Source organism: Hipposideros armiger, unplaced genomic scaffold (genome assembly GCF_001890085.2).
Source record: "Hipposideros armiger isolate ML-2016 unplaced genomic scaffold, ASM189008v1 scaffold_969, whole genome shotgun sequence".
Classification (NCBI taxonomy): Eukaryota; Metazoa; Chordata; class Mammalia; order Chiroptera; family Hipposideridae; genus Hipposideros; species Hipposideros armiger.
This window is the reverse complement of record NW_017732319.1, coordinates 623,211-645,554: the sequence shown is the minus strand read 5'-3', so window position 1 is coordinate 645,554 and position 22,344 is coordinate 623,211. Positions and strand designations below refer to the sequence as shown.

Genomic DNA, 22,344 nt, shown 5'->3' with positions numbered 1-22,344 from the left:
CTCCCCCCTCTGCGGAAGCCTGCTGATTTCTATCCTGATCTCTAGCATCATATAATGTTGCTTATTCTAGAACTTCATATAAATGGAACCACAACTATGTGTATTCTTAAAAAAAAACACCAAAAACCTTTTTATTTGGAAATAACTTCACATTTACAGAGAAATAGCAACAATAGTACAAAGAACATCCAAATATACCTTTACCCAGATTCATCTATTTGCTTTATTATCTATCTATCTATCTATCTATCTATCTATCTATCATCTATATGTAATCTACTTGTTCTATTCTGTATAAATAGTTTCTACTAAACCTTTTCCTGAGCATTTGATATTAAGTCGTATTCCCATGGCTCTTTACCTCTAGATAGTTAATGTGCATTTCCTGGAAATTAGAATTTCTCTTACATAACCATAGTAGGGTTATCAATTTAAGTAAATTTAACACCAACACAATACTTTAAAGTCTATATTCCAGATTTGCCAATTGGCTCAGAAACGTCCTTTATAGCAATCCCTCTCCCTTTCCCCAATACAGAATCTGGTCTAGGATCAGGTATTACATTTGGTTGTCATGTCTCTTTAATCTGGTGTATATAAATATATATATATATATATATATATATATATATATATATATATATATATATGGTCTTTTTTTTTTGTCTTTTATGCATTTGATATTTTTCGAAGAATTGGGGGCGGGCTAATTGCCAGATATTCCTTAATGATTAGATTCGGGCTATACATTCCAACTGGGCTATTTATTATATAAGTGATGTTATGTACTCCTCACTGTGTCATGTCTGGTAACACATGACGTTCATCTGTCCTTCATTGGTGATGTTGATTTTGATCACCTGGTGATCACTGGCTAGTATTTCCCCCTTTCCACTGATAAGCAATCTGTGAGGAAACACTTCAAGACCATGCAAATATCCTGCCCCAATATCCACTGATGATTCTCGTCTGAACCAGTCTTTACCACGATGGCCGCAAGACGATGAGTTTCTGACTCTAGCATGCCTTCCCCATTCATCAGTTGTCATTCAACTTCCTGTTGCAAGCAACCATCCTCCTTTCTCTCACGCTTATTATTGTATGGATTCATGGGTTCCTATGTTTTCAAACGGTTTAAAATTAATAAACTGACTGGTAAAAGTATCTTTCTGTGTTCTACTTTTTAAAAAAATCTACTTATTCTTGTGCTAGTATCACATGGGCTTTGCTCATTCGTAAAGCAGGGTCTGTGGTTTAGAGTCTGGAAAGATAAATCATTTCCCCCATTACTCATTATCTTTAGAATTTCTTTTGAGATTTCTCCAGTTTATTATTCTGGATGAATTTTAGAACCATTTTTAAACAATTGTATCTCCCACGCCTCTTCTCCTCACCATCTTGCCTCAACTCTGGTGAAATTATGATGGAACAGCACTGGGCCCACCAACTGATTTAGAAATAACAGGCTATTTTATGATATGTAGTCTTTTCATCAGGAACAAAGCTGCTCCTTTATTCAAGTTTCAATCTGACCAATAGCATCTCTCGTTAGCATATCTTCTATCATAAGAGCCACAGGGCACACAGATGTGCTACTGCTCTGTGGGAGTTTTGAATAATTTCAAATCTTTACAAAGATGCCACGATAGGGCTGGAGTCAATCAAGAGAAAAGCAAATAAAATAACCATGGAAATGGACAAACAAACAACAACAGAAAAGAAAATGCTTCAATATGTTCATTTCATTCAATTACCTTCTGGAGGTTCCACAAGTCACCTGCCAGGCACTGTGCTAGATGTGGGGACACTGGGGGGAAGTCAGACCGGATTAAAGAATAAAATTAAATGGATAGAAGGAAAAAAAATAAAGTCTTCCATATGCCCATTCCATTCCTTTCTTGTATATGCCTTTTGGACACCTTCCCCCTGCAGGACACCGCCAGCCATGGGGACACAGAAAAGGGTAATCCACCCTGGGGGTTCACAGAAGACTAAGGGTTATAGGACTGAAATCTAATGAAGTGGGATAAAAGTTATCATTAACTTGTCTATCAAATTTCAAAACTCTTGACCATAATGAAGCCCCGTAGAGCTTGAAGAAAGTGGTTTTTAGGACAGATAATAGGAAGCCCTGCTTAACCCAGTAAAGCATTGGCCGGACAGTTATTAATAGTTGAATGATGAGCTTCAATAAAATGCTATACAATTAATTCAAAATACGTTAAACTTACAGCTTGAGGAAACTGCGTGCTAAAAAAGAGCACATGGGACGTAAAAAAAGAGAGTATATCTCACCATTAAAAATAAAAAAATTCTTGAGAAAAATACCATTTAAAACCTGGGAATGTTTCCTGAGAGCTTCACTCTCTACATCCTCCCCGAGAGACAGGACTGCCTGGAAAGGGTGGGCACATCCACTTGCAAGTATTCAGATCTTGGCTTTCTGTGCTCTGCAAATGTCCTTAGCCTTCATTCGCTTCTCAGCACCTTTTAGGAGGCTGTCAACTCCAGGGATGTGGCCCAGGTCACTGGTCCCTCTGTCGGACGAGGCACCTGGTGGGGAGGAGCAGCTTGTGTCCCTGCTCAGCAGGGTCTAGGCTTAGGCTCTCTCTGCAGGTTAAAGAGCTGTCCCCAGACCACCACTTATTTCTCCTTCTTCTCTTTTTCCTCCATCCCTCCTTCCATTCCTCCCACAGGTATTTGGGAAACACTGACTCTAGTGTTCTCTTAACTCCTGAACCTGTCTTCAGTACAGAGGAATTTAATCAATATTTACTATGTCCATCTTGTTCTAGATAAATGGCAGGGAATAAATTCTTTCCTATATTTAAGTAATTAAAGTGGAATCTAAGACTCAGTTCAGTTTCAAATTAGCTATTCACAAAACTCTCCAGTTGATCTCTTTTCTTTCCTTCCTCTCACCCTTCCTTCCTTCCCTTTAAAAGGGGGTAATTCTTATCCTAAAAGACACATACCTAGTAGGACTGTATATACCTAAACATATAGACCTAAACATTAACTGCCACACATTATGAACAGGAAAGATCGAATAAGGAGATACAATCATCCCAGAAACCAGGCTAAGGATAGTTAGTTGGTTCACGTTTACTGTTTTCAGGGAGTCAAGCTAGAGACACATGAAGGATTAAACACCTTCCTTTACTGATTCAAGGAATCACACGCTTTTTGACAGGAAAGACACAGCTATCCTTAACACGACTCCCAGAGAGGACTGAATCATGCAGCCCCCTGTATAAGGAATGTGGACAATGTCCTCAGTAGCAGGGCTTGTGACAACACCACAACACCTGCCCTCTTTGGACCTCACAGAGATGGTTTACTGGAGGTGCACACAGCTATGATTGTCAAGTGTGCTAATGCCATTGCGATGCTGCCAGCTCGGACGCCCGCTCTTACCCGGCAGGCCATGTGCAGCCAGCCTCCTTCCGCCCATGCAACGGCACACTCCTCCTGGGGCTGCGGACATCTCCTGACGGAGACACTTGGACCTACCCAATAGCCACAAGCTGAAGGGAAATGTGCTTCTGCATTCTTTCCTGCTTTCCACACAATGGCCTAACAATTTGACCCAGAGCATCAGGTCTTCCCAGAGACTCTGAACATTCCAAGAGGGTATTAAGGGAACTTGCTTGGCTCCCTGGGGTGATAAAACCCATCTTAGGAGTGGATGGGGGCAAAGTGAAATAAAGGAAGGGTGGGCATTGCCCCCTCTGGCACTTGGCAAAGGAAAGAATAACAGCAACATCCCTAGTTGAAAGTAGGGGAGAGGTTACTGGTAAGTGAGTGATTGCATGATTAGCCCATGTACACCTCACGTCAGGGTGTCGGGGACCAGATATTTTTGTATTAAATAAATAGAGGAGATGTGAGCACATTTAACTAAGTACAATCTTTCTGGAGAGCAATTTAGTATTATATATCTTTTGACCCAGTCATTTCACTTCCAGTCATTTACTTAAGAAAATAATTAACGATGTTCACAAAGATTTAGCTGTAAAAATGTCCATCATAAGATTGGTCCCAATTGCAAAACAAAACACAACCACCACCACCACCAAGAAAAAAAACACCCCAAAACCAAAGACACTAAAAGATATATTACTAACTGAAAAAAAAGATTATGAAATAGCATTTACATTAAATCCTATTTATTATACAAACACATATATAGACAAAGAAGTTCTAGAAGATGTGAGCAGTCTCAATCACTCTGCAAGGCGGGATCGTGAAGCAATTTTCTTTCTTTTCCTAAATTTATATAATAAATAAATATTACTTTTTATAATACAAAAATAGTTTCTTTTTAAATTTTAAAAATCTATTATGCCTTTTCTTCTTTTAAAATCAAACTGGATGATTGATCCATAATGATTTTTTTCCTAATTTTTATTTACTTATTCAGTAGGTTCTCTGAATATATGTATCATGCCAGAGAGGAACAGGGAACTATAACAGTTCAGGCTCAACATAGAATCAACAAACCAAGAGCTCAGGGAGTAACAAAGAGGACCCCTACCCTGGCCAGACAATTACATACAGAGACCAGCAAATAAATGATGAATCTTCACGCCTGGGAGCACCCAGATTTTAAACAACTCAGACACTCTTCTGCCTGATGGTGAAAGAAAATGATCACAAGTTTTCTTAGTTGGCCAGATCACTGACTTTGTTTGATAAATTAGGTCAACTAACTTATCAAATAAACAGGAGAAATGACTAATCTACAGACATTCTTCAGAGGCCTCTCGTCCATGAAGAGGTACCCAGAGGCCAAGAGTGCCGATCTGTCCTGTCCAAGGCTCCTCACCAACTCATTAGATGGAGAGGAAACTGAGACATTGGCTTTAAAATGCTGGATGAGCTCTCTATTCAATTATATTTTGAATCAATGCTTAATTTTTTAAAAAGTTGGTTCAGCAGTTTTAGCTGGACGAGCTCCTTGATATTCTGGAACCTCAGGATTTTTTTTTTTTTTTAAGTCTCATGCTGTTTTACTGCCTGATGCTATTTGCAGGTCTAATCAATATCGATGAGTCAGGCTTAAGACCCTCGCTCAGATCAACACAATGATTTTGCAGTTGGCTGAGAGGATAATATGACTGTCTTGACTTGCAACCTGGAATGAAAGGGCAGAAATTTACATCCTTACTTTCTGTTCGCCTTCATTGGCACACAACCCCTTAAACACATATTCACCCCTTTTTTTTTCTTTGAAGATGGTGAATATAGCCCAGCCAATAGAGCCATTTTACTCAATTGTAAATAGGAGTGGCATCAACCAAAGTCCCAGTCTGGTGGTAAGTGAGCCCACACTCAAGGCCAGCTCTTTCTCTCACACTCACTCCTACCCAGTTCTCTCCAGGCCTCCCTCTGGAAAATCGGTCTTCTTTCAACTCTCTTCCCATCTTAAGTGATGGGAGAAGAGTGAGAAGTGGAGACACAAGGGACACAATACATAACCTTTTCTTTTGGATACGAGGGAGAAACTGCCTCCCAGAAAAGCTGTGTAAACCAGGTCTACAGGTGTAGCAAGGGAAAGGAATCCTATCTCCCTACAGTTAAAGAGGGTTTATTTAGCAGTATCCATCGGAATGGTTAGGAAACTTGGGTAACTGGAGGCTGGGCCTCAGCCCAGAATGCATCACTTGGAGTCTAGAAGTGACCTTCAGTTCTTGCCTCAGCTCAGCCACTCACTATTTAACTTGGAAATGTTACATAATCTTAGTCTCAATTTTCTCCTCTATAAAGTAGACGTGATGACAATTACCTCATAGTGTGGGTGAAGATCAGATAGATGGGAGACTGTGTGCAAAACACCTGGCACTTAGAGGGTGTTCAATAAACGCCATGTAGTTCTGACTGTTAGCTTCAAGTTATAAGGAATGTGGACAATGTCCTCAGCAGCAGGGCTTGTGACAACACCTGCCCTTTTTGGGCCTCACAGAGATGGTTTACTGGCGATGCACACAGCTACAGTTGTCAAGTGTGCTAATGCCATTCCGATACTGCCAGCTCGAACACCAGCTCAAACAGCCCTGATAGGGCCTGAGAGAAAGGATTACTGATTATAAGCCAACTCTCAAGAATCTGCTGGTGCAGCTTCAGTCTACACCCGACATGCTCCATCCCCACGTCCCCTTTGCTAGAGTTGCTCTAAACATTCAGCCATGAAAAGAACAAAATCTTGATTTCTACCAATCCAATTGGCATTAAAAGAAACTAAATGAGTGGATAAAATTTTCTCCATTTTCCATTTTTCCTCTTCGTCATTTTTCCTAAACCTTTCATACTTGCTGCAGGTGCAGGGCAAGTGAAAGAAAAACAGTAGCAAATATTGACCACAACCAACTTTGAAAACTTCAGACAAGCTAAAATTGACCACTTTTTATCATTGAGCTGAGATTCTAAAGCAACGTATTTCTAAAGCAACCTAAGACAACTTAATACATATTTGTATGTGAGGTTAAATCACAGTTCATAACAGAGGAAACCAAATGTATCAACATTTTAAGGTGCTCTTCAGGGCCGGCCAAGTGGCTCGTTGGTTAGAAGTTGGCTTGGGAGTGTAAGCTCTGAGCAGCAGGGCCACCGGTTCGGATCCCACATGAGGGCCAGTGACGCAGCGCCCTCTACAGATAAGATGGTGAACAACAGCTCGACCTGGAGCTGGGCTACCATGAGTCACTGGCGATGGAGTAGGCTGCAGTGGGGCTGCAGTGGGCTGCCATAAGCTACCGTGTGTGGCTTGCAGCCACCATGAGTGGCTTGCAGCCGGTGTGAGCTGCCAATAGCTGCCGTGAGCAGCCGTCCTATGGCTGGTGAGTGGCTGCCTCACCCAGGAAGAGCACAATGATAATACGAACATGGGCCAGTGAAGCGACGTCCTCCACAACTAGACTGAAGAACAAAAGGACAGCAACTTGTCTGTTCCCCTCCCCGGATTCCCCAACGCTGTTCCCTCCCCCAATTTCCTAATTAAAAAAAAAAAAAAAAGGTGCTCTTCAAAGATACTCATGAATGCCAGGTGGTTGTGTAGCCAGATACAGGAGAGGCAGGAGCCCTGATTTTAGCACAAGCCCGTCCAGGACGTGCTTAGTGACACGCTAATCAAGACCCAGGCCTCTCAATTCTGCTGTTTTTATCAATTATCACACGGACTGATTCTGTCAAATACTTGTATAGTTTTACAAGATGCTAACCATTTTCCCAGGACGGGACTCTCACGAGAACATAAAACACCTTATACTATAAAGTACTATACACATATAAAACATTACTATTATATTTTTATAAAATTTTCTCCAACTTGAATTGCTTTAGGGAGGTTCCCAAATAACTAGCCTGGGTGTCAAAAATGACTTGTCTGCCTCTACATCATGCTATTTTAGGCCAATGGTTCTGAACCTGACTGTGGAGCTTTAAAAACTACTGCTGTCTGGGGCCCAGCTCCAAATATTCCGAGTATTAGACTGTGGTTTTAAAAGCTCCCTGCCTGGTTCTAATGTGCAGCCAAGGTTGAGAAACCCTGTGTTAGTGAAGGTAAGACTTCCCTTTATGAGAATTACTTACATTTGACGTGGTCCCTCCTCCTGTGCCCTCGTTTGGATGGGCCTCATCATAAATGTGTATCTCAATGGCTCCAGGGCCACAGAACACTTAGCCTCTCTCTTTATGGGAAGTGGTGTCTAACAGGGGGCTTTGGGTCATTGAATCACAACTTTTCCCCGTGGTAGAGGTGCCCTCACAGGTCACTGGCTAGAGAAATGAACCACGCAAGTGAGGCAGGGATACCGCCGGTTCGCATTTTACAGGTGGGGAAAGTCTAGAGTTTTTATAGATCTTTCCTTATTCACTTTATCAGTTATTTATTCTTTGCCTACTTCCTCTATTGTGATTCATGTTTTACTAAGTATCCATTCCACTGTGGATAGCCACCTCGCTTCTGTCATTTATGGTGGTAGTTTAGCAGTAGGCTGGCTGTGATTAGCAGAGGTAAAACTGAGGAGGGGAAGAGTACCCTCCTTCTAAGCCCCAGGACTCCTTGGTGAGGTGAGCATCACATTGTGTTTCTGCAGTTAGCAGAAAAAAATGGACCGTCAGCCAATAGCTCCGATGCCACCTGCGCTTCATCATTTAAACACACCGTTTTAGATAAGGAAATTGATGTGGGATGCCCAAGGAAGTCATTTGTTATTGTTCATTCTGATGCAGGCCCATTAATAAGTCATCCATGCATCTTTGTCAGGACTATTGTGATGGAGTGTTTCCTTAGTTCCTTCTCAAACAAAGCAAATTCTATGCAGTGTCAGAACTTGATGGGTATCTTATCCCTTTTCTTTAAAAACAACCAACTTTCTAAATGCCCTAAAACATACTCTCCATGCTCATATAAAGTCTGTTTTAGGAGAATCAAGATCACAACTGTCATTTTCACTCTTCCAGTCAAATACCAGGAAGGAACAATTATGCACCTCCCGTGCCAAAAAGATTCTTTGGCCAGCTGAGTTACAATCATTTATTTGCTTTTATGGTGTTATGAGTTGCATTCATTGAGATGAATTTGGCTCGTCTAACTTGAACAAGCCACCTCATTAATCTAAAAACAATGAAAAACGTGTGACATGGACTGCTGTAAGCTCTTTGGAAACATTTAAAAGCAGAAAAGCAGATGAAATGGAGGCTGGCAACCCTGCACGCTCAGTACTCTGGCTGTCCTCTGGAAGGGACAATGACACTTTAATTGGGTCCCCTCATTTCAGGGAATCCTAGGCAATCGCTAGAGGCAGAATACAGATGGCAGTCATCATTTAAATGTCTTGTAAGGAAGGCTTTGAGATACCATTGTCATTTCTGGGGCCAACCTCCCACCTGGTCTGGCAGTCTTATTACTGGAAGCTGGCAGATGAGGCTGTACCACAGATATAGCAATAAAACTGGAAATTGAAGGTGAAATGTCTGTTAAAGTCAATTTTACAGAAAATTCCTTAAAGTAGCAACTTTATCCATCATTAGCCAAGTAAACTCTTCTGTGAAGAACAGCTTCCTATTTAGAAAACAGGTAGCCACGAAGCTCCTGCAGACGTTTGCCCAAGGGAGCCTGATAGCATGGTGACCTACTTCTGTCTGTATTTAAATGCTCTCTCGGGTCAGCAGTTTGGTAAAACGGGTATCAGCAACATGCTTACCTCATCACTAAAGGACTCCACTATAAAACTAGAAAAACAAGCTAACCAGTACACGTCCATTTTCCCTGCCATACTTCCTGTAAGAGTACGGAGAACTTCCAAAGTAGAGACCTTCAGGCGAAACTGGCAGTAATGGGCATTTTCAAGTAATACCAAAGAAGTCAGCCATGGAAGAGAAGAGCAAATAACAAAGCAGCTATGGGACATCATACGGCAGGCTAGACCACCTTGCAAGGCTCAATGTCACAGGAAGCCATGGCATTGTATTTCCACTCTGCCAAGAACATTTGAAGCTATTCACACAAGAGCATGCATCCCAGAGGTCCAAACAACAGACCCAGTGTCAGCGATCTGAACGCTGCCCTCCCCCTGGGAATGGGTTTTCACTGTGACACAGCCAGTGGTATCTCTGTGGGCAGTGACTTAGGACCAAGGTCCAGTTTTGCTGCAAACAGGAGAGGCTCTCATTTTGACACATTGTTTTTTCTTTCCTCAAAGAGGGGTTCTTTTGGTGATTAAAACGAACAGAATAAGTTTCTGAATATAAAACAAGTACTCCTTCCGACTGGTGGGATTTATCCTGTAGTATCAGGGATCTGGAATGAGTGCTTTTAGTCTGATAATAGTCTTTACATTAAAAAAAAAAGTTCTGGGGCCGGCCGAGTGGCGCGATGGTTAAGAACTGGCTTGGGACGCCAGAGGGCCCCGGTTCGGATCCCACATATGAGGGCCAGTGACACTGCCCTCCACAGCTAAGATGCTGAACAACAGCTCAACCTGGAGCTGGGCTGCCGTGAGTCGCTGGCGACGGCGTAGGCTGCAGCCCCTGTGGCAGGGTTGCCATGGGCTACCTACTGTATGTAGCCAGCAGCCAGCGTGAGCGGCCAGCAGCCGCAGTGAGCGGCCGTCCAGAAGCTGGCGACTGATCTGCCTCGCCCGGGAAGAGCGCAATGATGGTGCCAATTCGGGCCAGTGAAGCAACGTCCTCCACAACTAGACTGAAGAACAAAATGACAGCAACTTGTCTGTTCCCCTTCCCCCAATTCCCCAGCACTGTTCCCATCCCCCCAACTCCCCAATAAAAATCTTTAAAAAAAAAAAAAAGAGTAGGAAAACCCATTAAAAAAAAAAAGTTCTGTATGTATTTCATCATATATACTGAGACAGTTTCCACTCACAAATTTACTTCTGAAAATAAGATGTAAAAATCCTCCTCATAGTCCACCCCTTGTGAAAAGTTGAAAAGCAGGTCTGTATCTCAGCATTAATAGTTACAAAAAGTGCTATTAACTGACTCTGAAATAATCTACTTGCAAATTACATCCTTACATCTGCCATGTGTAAGTCTTTCACTGACGTTTTAGTGTTTCACAGCTTGGCATCATCCAATTTTCACCCCATGCCAGGGTCCCCCTGTAGAGATAGGACTAATCAACATTAGCATTTTAGCTTCACCTGCCCTAGTAAGGAAGGTAGGGGTCCTGGAAATGAAGGTAGGACAACCAAGACTTAGTGTAACTCTTAAAGCAGGCATGCCTTGACCAGCTGGCCTTCCTGAGGCCTACAGAATTTACACAGGGTTCAGTACTTACCTATTTTATTAAAACTAAAGCTAGTATAAACTCAGGCTGGGAAGGAAATGTCGAATTTGAAGTAGTTTGGTTCAAAATGGTTCCCCATTTAAAGACAAAATCTATTTGCATTTCTCTGCTTAGTGAGGTTGTGCATTTTTTCACGTCTGTTGGCCATCTGTATGTCCTCTTTAGAGAAATGCCTCCTCATATCCTCTGCTCATTTTTTAATTGGGTTATTTTTGGTGTTGAGTTACATGAGTGTTTTATAAATTTTGGATATTAACCCCTTATCAGATAGAGGAAGGGATTAGACAACATAAATTGGTAACTACCATAGTGCCACAGGGATGTGAAAGACAGTTTGGGGAATATCAATAATGTTGTAAAGATTTTGTAGGGTGTCAGATGGGCACGTCTTCTTAGGGAGATCACTTCATGGTCAGTGTAGATGCCTGAACACTGCAGTGTACACAGTGAAGCTGATGTTGAATAATATTGTATGTCAACTATAATTTAATATACATATATAATCACAGGATGCGGAGTACAGTGTGGGGAATGGAGTCAATAGAGTTGGAATACATATGTATATCGAGGGTGGGGGCGCAGTGGATTAGGGGAGGGGGCTGTCACTTTGTGAGGGGTGAAAAGTATAACTATTGCATTGTTTTGTACACCTGAAACTAAAAAAAAAATTTTTTTAAATAAAGACAAAACCTAAAACAGTAAATCAAGTTCAAGCCCAAATCAGGACCTAAGTGGGCTCTGCTGCCGAGAACTGAACTACCTCCATCTCTCTAGTGGCCAACATTGCTCAGGGGTAGGCCACTAGCATTCCTTGGGCTCCAACAGGAGAGGTGAGCAGGCCAGTATCCAGACCATATACTCTATCCACAGTAGGCAGGGTTCCATTTTCCTTGAGTTGAACATTTAACAACAGGAGCTGTAGCCTGAAACAGTAACCCAAGGTTCTTAGCAAATCACATGTGTTTTGCTTGATGTTGGACCAGGCACACTTTGGTTTATGTAGTCCACAAATATAAGGCAGGCTTCCTCACTTCCACCTGGCTCAGGACACAACTCAGATCACTTCTGGGCCACCAAACAAGTTTGCAGGAGCTGGACCCAGATTCTCTTTAACCGATAGGTAGCTGTACAGGGTGCTGGCAGTGGAGGATTGGGGGTGGAGTGGGGTGCATGAGGATGCTTTGCTCCCTGTCTGACTGTAGGACACAGGGTTCACACTTATAATCCTAAAAGGTGATCAGCAGTTTTTCCTTCAAACTCCAGCACAGATCCAGTCCACCTGCAGACTCGAGACAGATGGTGGTGGGTTTGGGGTGGGCTCTCTAGTGGGGAGGGTTCCCTACTGTCTTCAAAACGCTTTGGACAAATGGCTGCTGAACTAATCTTTGCTTTCCTTTTGCCATCTGGCTGCTTTCAGATGCTGAATCCCTTCTTTCCCTTCTCTCCACCTCTGCAAATACTTCATTCAGAAACAAGATTATGTTCTCCTAGCAATAATTGTTCACTTTTCTTGCAGTCACAGCTGCTCCCCATCACTTTATCAGCAAACTTGACACATCCATAAGCTCATTAAAATCTTTTGATCAAATGCAGCTAATTAAAGGAGAATTAAGAAATACAGTATTCTGAATTTCAAAATTAAGTATGTCCCTTAGCACGGGCATACCTAATTAATGGGTACCATTTTAAGTTCTGGTTATCCTTGAATGTACACGTTCACATTAATTTTAGAATCAGTGTGAACAATTCTGTAAGTCCTGTTGAGATTTTAAAAATAAGACTGAATTCTTTACAATATTAAGTCTTCTCACTCATAACCATAAGATTCAACTCTGTTATTTAAGTTTTCTTCAATAAAGTTTATCTTCTCCAATAAGACTCTAGCCCATTTATTGTTAGGCTTTTTTCCTACAGAACCTTTTTGAAAATTGCTATTGTGAATGGTATTCATTTTCCTCCCATAAAATTTCCCAATATTGTCATTATATGTTTGTATATTCACTTTGTATTTAGTCACCTTTTTGAACTTTCATAGGTTCTGATAACCTGTCAGTTAACTGCCCTTAATCTTCTCGGTAGATCGTTTCCTACAAATAAGATTTGTTCTCACTTTCCAATATTTATGTAATGACTGTTTGTCTTATTGCAGGGGCTAGGACCTCTAAGAACACTGTAGAATAGAACAAATAAAGGGTATCCTTGTTTGCTCTCTGACAAGAATGCATCTAATATTTTATCCTTGAGTATGTTTGCTTATCTTTTAACAAGTTCAGAAATTTCTAGTTTCAAAAATTTTTTTAATAAAAAATAATATGGTGGGCCAGCCAAGTGGCTCAGTTAATTAAGAGTTAGCTTATGAGCGTGAGCTCTGAGCAACAGGGCCACCGGTTTGATTCACACATGGGCCAGTGACGCTGCGCCCGAGCTGAGCTGCCGCTGAGCTGCCAACAGGTGGCAGGATGGCTCAGCTGGTGAGAGCACGTGCTCCTAACAACAAGACTGCCTGTTTGATGGTGGGCTATGCCTGCCCACAACTAAGACTGAACTCGGCACCTAGAGCTGAGCTGCCACCCGGATTGCTCAGTGGATAGAGCATGCGCTCTTAACAAGGCTGCGGGTTCAACTCCTGCATGTGATGGTGGCTATGCCCACCTGCAACTATGATTGTAACACAGCACCTTGAGCTTAGAGGTCACAAGCTGCCGATGGGCAGCCAGATGGCGACTGGCGCCCTCCACAACGAAGATTGAAGAAAAACAACTTGGCTGGTCCCCCTCCCCAATTCCCCGTTTTTTTTTTTAAAAATGATATGGTAACAAGACTTACTCCAGTTTAAAATGAATTCTCTTGAGGAACGTATGATTAAAGATATATAACAGATCAATGTTATCTGTTTGACTTTGGTACCCAGAAAGCGCATAGCCCAACTGAGTATAATAACTGCATATCATAGTGCTTATCTATATTATATTGGTACCATTCCTTCCCAAACCTCTGCCGATTTTTTTTTTTTAATTGGTGAATTGGGGGGATGGGAACAGTGCTGGGGAATTGGGGGAAGGGGGACAGACAAGTTGCTGTCGTTTTGTTCTTCAGTCTAGTTGTGGAGGATGTTGCTTCACTGGCCCAAGTTGGCACCATCATTGCGCTCTTCCCGGGTGAGGCAGATCAGTCGCCGGCTTCTGGACGGCCGCTCACTGCAGCTGCTGGCCGCTCACGCTGGCTGCTGGCTACACACGGTAGCCCATGGCAACCCACTGCCACAGGGACTGCAGCCCACGCCGTCGCCGGCGACTCACAGCAGCCCAGCTCCAGGTTGAGCTGTTGTTCAGCATCTTAGCTGTAGAGGGCAGTGTCACTGGCCCTCATATGTGGGATCCGAACCGGGGCCCTCTGGCATCCCAAGCGAGTTCTTAACCATCGCGCCACTCGGCCGGCCCTGCCGATTTTGATTTATATCATCCTAGAGATTCTTCTCCCCCTACTATACTATTTTATAGCATTGATCTCATGTCAATTCCTACAAATCTGTAATAGAATGAGATGAAGTATAAATAAAAACATTAAACAAGGTGTGGCTACATTTGGATTTAAAATTAAGAACGAGAGAGATGTAATATGGGCAAAAAAAGGTACTGTGGGACCTTTTAATAACAAATCCATTAGTTATCAGGAAATCATGTGGAGACCTAACACTACTGTTAATAAGCCTCTTGGGTGGCCATATGAATCTCAGAAAACATCTGGAGTTAAAATGAATTCCGTGGGGCTCCAGGAATCTGGTCCAGTAGTTAAACGAGGCCTGCTTATGCTTACGTTGTTGAGCTTAATTATTTGTTATAAGTAGCCATTAGCAAATACATTTTAGTTTCATATAATGAGGAGAAATCAGGGGCCATTAACTAACATAGCTGATTAATAAAAATTCGTTGGATGTACAATCCCAGGCCATTTCAAATCCTTTTTGGAAGGCATCAAGGAAAAATGATTATACCTATCTTATAGTTGACTGATCAAACTAAACTAATAACTATTCCTCTCAACAGAAGTGTAAATAGGACCCATACTTTATGATTTTATATTTGTTAGACCTTTAACTATGACATGTGTATTTCTGTAATTTTAGTAAAAAAATCTCACTTCCTGTCTCTCTTTAGGGCTCCCAAATGTGGAAGAATGATAAAAGAGAATTTTAAGAAATGGTTTCTATTACCTAAATAGGTTAATACCATGGTCCCCATATGGTTTGCTTCTGTTCCACAACCACCCTTTCACAAAGACAGACAAATCTTTAATAAAAGAAGAAAAATTTATAAACATCTTAAACTGCCAGTCCATTTAAATCTGGCATATCCAATCTACTCAACTGATTTGTTTAATGTGGTAATTTTTAAAACAAAATTCAGTTGGAGGGTGAGCAATATATTTATGCCCTTGACAAAGATGACAAGTGTGACATTGTGACTAAGAAGGCAAATATAATTCCTGGTTATATTGTTGTTCTGGCTCATCAGAGCTCACAAAATAGGCGAGGTTCTTCCATGTCCAATGAGGTTAGGCAAACGTAATAGAAGGCGCACTAGGTTGGCACACATTTTCATCGTACAAGTTTTCTGGTAGTTCCTCTTCATCTCCATCAGGAAAATATGTAGGGAATGGTAGATTTTTACAGAAATCCTTATATGCAGGTAAATTAGAATCCCTGATCTAGGGGGAGAAAGCAAAGATCTTATTAAGTGCTACCAATTAAGTTACTTAATGATAGCCTGTTTTACTTATTATTCATAATCAAAGACTATCTGTTCTTATATTTTCTAAGGAACTCAATGTATTCTTTTTATACCAATAAATTAATCCATTGATAGTAACACAATCTTCAAGTTAACCAGCTATCTCATACGAAAATCACTCTGATTTATCTTATCCACAACTTATAAATCTCTAGAACTGCCCAACAGGATAAATTACATTTTATAATTACTATTTAAACATCGGTTATATCCAAATTGATTTTCTAAATATAAAAATCTGATATAAACTATATACCTAAAAGGCATTACTATATACTTCTTAGTTATTGATTTTATCTATTCATATTATGTATTTTTATTTTATTTTCTCCCATAGGATTTTTTGAGCCGAGGTTAAAAAAAAAACTTACCTAGTACTTTTTATCAGTCTTAATTATAAGACAAAAATATCAAGTTTTATTAAGGAAATGAGCTTATATTTAACATGCAGCATTCTCATTTAGAAGCTAAGGACAGAACAGTATTTAGCAAAAAAACAATAATACGCCCATAAGTCTTTATAATAGCCTATTGTCTTTATTTTCTAAAAATATTTTAATTATATCTGTGAATTCATAAACCAAGGAATAGTACAGATATTGATATAATCTAAAATACTGGGTTTTATTTTTGGAAAACATCATTGGGTTCTTTAAAGCTTATTATTAGACAGCCTTCATTCAGAGAGAAATAAAAAAATTACATGTAATTTATACACACAAGAGTAAAATAAGGCCATAATCACTTTGGCAATAAGAAATGAATAATTTGGTTCAAATAAGTACATAGTTTCTAGGAACAGCCAAGTACAAAAAAATATATCTATTTTAATCTCTTTCATTATCGGTAAGTTGCCCAGAATAAACATTTTTCCCCCCAATTCACTAATACTGGGTTGAACTTTAACTTGGGGGGATAAAAATGTCATATGCTTATTAATTTAAACTGTCTCAGAAGTTAGAACTGAAAATAAAATTCAAGCAAATAAACAACAAAACCAACAAAACTTTCTGTGCTAATTTGATAAATGTAAACATTCAGTCATAAATGTGAATTTTCTCACTTTTACAGTTTTACAGATTTATCATATCTGAGGAACATTTTGGACAAAAGCACTGCTTACCTATTCTAACAGTAAATGCTACAGTGCTATAATTCATTGATTTGAAACATAAATGATGACATCGGCTCTAACGTTAAGGCCAAAGTGTGCAGCCCAGCTTTACCAAATGTGACTCCATGGTATTTTTGTGCGCTTCATCTTACCCCTGGCTTTATTATTTACCTGCCTTAGTCAAGACCCCCTCTACAATCTACCTTATTCTTTTTATATTTACGTATATTGGCAAACCAGTCAAATCCTTTTGAGCTTGAAAGGTGGGGGTAGGACACACACGAAAAAATGGGCACATTTGAAAATAAACTTAAATTATAAATGAGAATATAGGGATGAGTGCATTTAAAAATTCATCTGTTATCCAATATAATTTTATTATGGAAAATAATCATTTTTCTTTTTTCTCTTTTATTAGGTTGTGATATTTATAACATCATAAAGCTGGAATGTGGAGGTAGGGATACGTTGAATTATGAAGCCAAAATGTGATGAGAAGTACAATGACAACCTGCTACTTCAACTACCTGTCACTGCAGTCACTTGGAGATTGGAAAACTACTGAAATCTAAAAACCTACAAACTTAAAAAAGAAAAAAAAAAAAAAACACTTGCAAATATTCATTAAATGCAATTTTTTAAGAAAAATGAGAATAGTCAAAAAGTAAAGAGTATCAGAAAAGGAATTTTAATTACTGTAAGATTAAAACAAATATTGTACCTTGTGCTAGTAATAGAAACTACTTGAAGAAATAAAAAGCATACATAGAAAGAGACCCAATCTGAAAAATCTGAGGTTTAAATGTCAACATATTTTTGTTGTTGTTGTTGGAAATATGAAGAATATATTTCCAGGACTACCTGTTATCACTTCTACTACAAATTTATTTTAAAAATGAAAGATTCAAAATTCAAAAGTGATCTCTCAGGTTGTATTATGCTACTGGTTTAAATCCCAGGCAGAATATTTATTTTGTATTTTATTTGATGGAAATAAGTTTCTGAGAGCTCGAGTTTTTGTTCAAATCTATCCTGTAGACATGTTTGTTTTCTTCTTTTACTTTATATTTTTGAGCATAAACATGAACATGCACATTTTTAAGGAAAATACTTAAAGGTGCAATCAGAGTAATGCTAATAATAACAACAGAATCTCTCCTTAAAAACATCTACCTTTAATCATCTTTCTTCTTAACGCTCACATTTAATTTCCACCTCATGTATTTATTTCTGGTTCCTGTGTCAAAGTACTCTTAAAAAACTGAAAAGTTCTTTTTTGAAAGGACAGGAATACATTGATATTTTGGCAATAGTATCCTAACCTCCTTTTTATATTTCTAAAGAGCCTCTGCTTACTGGTCCTACCCTTTTTGCAGGTTCATCGTTTTACAGACATATACTACAGGTTCTTTTGTGCAACTTTTTTTTACTCGGGTACTACCAAAAAGCAAAACAATTTAGCAGGGAACGTGTGGAAAACAGCCATTTATTTTCAAGCTACATTTATGGGGCAAAGGAGAATTTTATTCACATTCACATATATGAACAATGGAAAATAAGGACAGCTATACATACCTTTACTAAGCAATTTTTATGTCCAGGTACAGAGCCATTTACATAGATTATATTGTGCTTTGTGTTTATTCTCCACACCTAAAGCAAGAAATGAAATCAAACTTTAAAAGTGAAAAATTTGAGAACACAGACACACACACACACTCAAGTTCATGTATCCTTTACCCATCAATAACTGTAAAACCTATTAGAATCATTACATTATTTAAACATGAAATTGAACAGACCATAATTAAAGAGACACACATAAATACATACTCTGGTGCCTTTGCATTTAGGCATTGGTTTAACCATTCCTATTATCAAAGAGCCACTTCAGAAACTTACTTTCAGTCCAAATGCTGTCCTATCTATGTTTCCCATCTTCCCAGGCATTTTAGTTCCAGGCCAGACTCGGGCAACATCCTGTTTGAGGAAACCAAGATGAGCACATTTAAAGTACTCGCAATTTCAAACAGCACTGATCAAACCAAAATGTAAACTAAGATAGAAGCTACGAAAATGTTTCATGTTTCCCCCATTCTGCTAGGCCCCAGTAAAGAACTAAATATGGATTTAGACACATTTAGCCTAGAAGGGTAATCTAATCTAAATTAGAGCAACAAAATAAATACAGACTAAGAACAGATTTAGGAGAAAAACTCAGTAACAAGAAAGTAGCCACTGAGCTAATACTGATTGAGAAGTAAAAAAGAAAAATAAAGGGCATCCAAACACATCGCACCACCATTCAAAGAAAAAACTGACTGCCTGGCCTGTTTCCATTAATCTTCTGTATTAACTGAGTTAATGGACTCCATCCACACCGCTGCTGCTGAAATGGTCCTACTCTGCCAGCCTTGCTTTTGATGTTACTTTTGTCACCAGGATGATTAAAGGACACAGTTAGTTATCTGAATATTGAATTTGTTTGTTCAGCCCTGGTTGTCTCTGATTCATGTAAATCAAACAGCTTCACAGTCTCTCTGATTTTGGCTTTGATAATGGATAATATTACATCTAAAGCAGAAAATATGAATTACATCTAAAATGGGAAAGGTTCTCAGAACACATGAATTCCTGGAATATAAAAATCTATCACTACTCTCACAGTTAACAGGCAAAACTCCCAGTGAAAGTAACTCATAATATTAACAGATAACCAACACAGCTTCAAAGACAATTCTGAATATTATAGACAAAGTATCACTCTTACTCATTCTACAAATACACTCTGTGATAAGCTCTTTGCTTAATATTACATTACTAAAAAAAGACAGCCCTCCCCAATTAAATTTGTTCTCCTTAAAAGTATACCCTAACTCTTAGGATTGTAAAGGCATTCACTAGCTAATCCTTAATGAAAGTATTTACAAACACAGAACAGTGTATTTCATGACAAATAATTAATCTGAATTATAAGAATAGGTTCTTCTGCATGCCTCATTTTTAAGAGTTTTATTGAGATATAATTCTCATACCACATATTTCACCCTTTGAAAGTGTACAGTTTAATGTTTTTAGTATATTCAGAGAGTTGTGTATTACTACAGTCAATTTTAGAACATTTTTATCAATCCTAAACAGAAATTCTATACCCATTAGTGGTCACTCCCTCCAACCCCCACCCCCAGCCCTGTGCAACCACTAATCTACTTTCATCTCTACAGATTTGCCTAGGATGGACATTTCATATAAATGGAATCATACAATATGTAGTCTACTGTGCTTCAGGTGTACAGCATGGTGATCAGACATTTATATAACTTACAAAGTGATCCCCCTGGTAAGTCTTACACACCCACCTGACACCATAGTTATTATACTATTACGGACTATATTCCTTAATAAGCTGTACTTTACATCCCCATAACTATTTTGTAAATGACAATTTGTACTTCCTAATCTCTTCACCTTTTTCACCCAGTCCCCACACAGACCTGGCAACCATCAGTTTGTTCTCTGTGTCTATGAATTTGTTTTGTGTTTTCACTTGCTTTGTTTTCCAGATTTCACATGTAAGTGAAATCATATGGTACTTGTCTTTCTCTGACTTATTTCATTTAGAATAATACCCTCTAGGTCTATCCATGTTGTTGTAAATGTAAGATTTCATTCTTTTTTATGGCCAGTATTCCATTGTATATATATGTATTAAATCTTCTTTATCCAATCATCTGTCAATGGGACACTTAGGTTGCTTCCATATCTTGGCTACTGTGAATAGTGCTGCAATGAACATAGGGGTGCATATATCTTTTCGAATCAGTGTTTTGGATTTCTTCAGATAAACACCCAGAAGTGGAATTGCTGATCATAAGGTAGTTCTATTTTTAATCTTTTGAGGAACCTCCATACTATTTTCCACAGTGGCAGCACCTATTTGCAAACCCACCAACAGTGCATGAGGGTTCCCTTTTCTCCACATCCTCGCCAACATTTGTTGTTTGTTGATTTTTTGATAATGGCCAGTCTGATAGGTGTGAGGTGATATCTCATGAGGTTTTTATTTGCATTTCTCTGATGATTAGTGATGTTGAGCATCTTTTCATATGTCTACTGGCCATCTGTACGTTCTCTTTGGAAAAATGTCTATTCAGGTCCTCTGCTGATTTTTTAATCGGATTGTTTGTCTTTTTGGTATTAAGTTGTACGAATTCCTTATATATTTTGGACATTAACACCTAATTGGATATATCATTGGCAAGTATCTTCTCCCATTCAGTAGGCTGTCTTTTCATTTTGTTGACGGCTTCCTTTAGTTTGACGTAGTCCCATTTGTTTATTTTGTTCTTTTGTTTCCCTTGCCCAAAGAGACATGCCCAAAAAAATATTACTAAGAGCAATTATCAGAGAGTTTACTGCCTATTTTGCCATCATTTTTAAAGCACTTCCTTGATTTCTTGAACAAGCTGGTTTGGGTTCATCTTGTAGTCTTCCTGTCTCATGCACAATATCAGTCATTTCTCCAGTGAGTCCCAGTTCCTTTTAGTGGGGAATGGTGTATAGAAACCAAGATCTAGGCTCTAGGTGTGCTCACTGCTATGGAATATCTTTGCTTTTAGGTCCTTTCAGCAAACATAACTAAAACGTAAGTATACATATATGCATATCTATATTTCTTTTTCTTTACATAACCAAACAGCAAATATATACTGATACTTACAACTGGAATTCAACAATATAAGGTGTCCATTCTAATTTCCCTCCTTTTCATAACTTAACACCCTTCTCCAATAATGAGAAACTTGGCTCCCATTATCAATATATTTACTTATATTCTCAATCCTACAATTTGCAGAAAATTATTTCAGAATTACTAACTAATACCACTGCAAATAACAAACATCATTAAAATTCAACACCCGTGCACATACACTTTAAATTTAGATTCAGGGCATACAGCCAACTACTATGTTCAAAAGTTACTTGCGTTACTCTCCTCATGTTCTTCCCATGCTCTTGATGGGGTTATGCTATTCACTTGAAACAGTTAGGTTCACTTTCTAATCATATTCCATTATGGATTTCCCCCCTCATCCTTGTTTTTATTTTGAATATGTAAAACATTAACATGGTTCCCAAAGTAAAAAGTGTAACAAAAAAGTATATCTAGGAAAGTGTCACTCCTGCCACTTCTAAGCCCTTCCACTGTTCCCACCCATCCTTTGTAGGTAACCAATTTCATTAGTTTCATATTTATTTTTGTGGTTCTTCTTTTTGCAAAAATAAGCAGACAATATGTGCATTTCCTTATATCCTGGAAATCACTCCATTGTTCAGAAATGGCCTTTTCATTCTTTTTTCATCTGTGTAGTATTCTACTGGGTAGATGTACCATATTTCATTCATCCCAACTCCCGGGTATGGACATTTATGCTTGTACAAATAATGTTGCAATGACTAATTTTGTGCAAATGTATTTTTATATTTTTGGGAGAATATATTTAGGGTAAATTCCTAGAAGAACTGCTGAATAGCTCTGTTAGATACTGCCACATTCTCCCCCATAAAGGATGCACTATTGTGTATTCTCACCAGTGGCTTGATAACACAATCTGCTAGGTGAAAAATTAGTA

The 22,344-nt window shown here is 39.1% G+C and overlaps 1 protein-coding gene across 1 annotated transcript in view; it reads right to left on the bottom strand.

Annotated features, from left to right (window-relative positions):
* Nucleotides 1–15,097: 15,097 nt before the first annotated feature.
* Nucleotides 15,098–22,344, bottom strand: part of MRPL3 (mitochondrial ribosomal protein L3) — a 36,472-nt gene continuing 29,225 nt past the window's right edge. The window contains exons 8-10 of the mRNA XM_019630990.1: nucleotides 18,614–18,691; nucleotides 18,287–18,364; nucleotides 15,098–15,514 (exon numbers count right to left, since the gene is read on the bottom strand). Of these exons, the coding sequence (XP_019486535.1) occupies nucleotides 15,362–15,514; nucleotides 18,287–18,364; nucleotides 18,614–18,691 (309 nt within the window). The 3' untranslated portion in view covers nucleotides 15,098–15,361. The remainder of the gene's footprint in view (nucleotides 15,515–18,286; nucleotides 18,365–18,613; nucleotides 18,692–22,344) is intronic.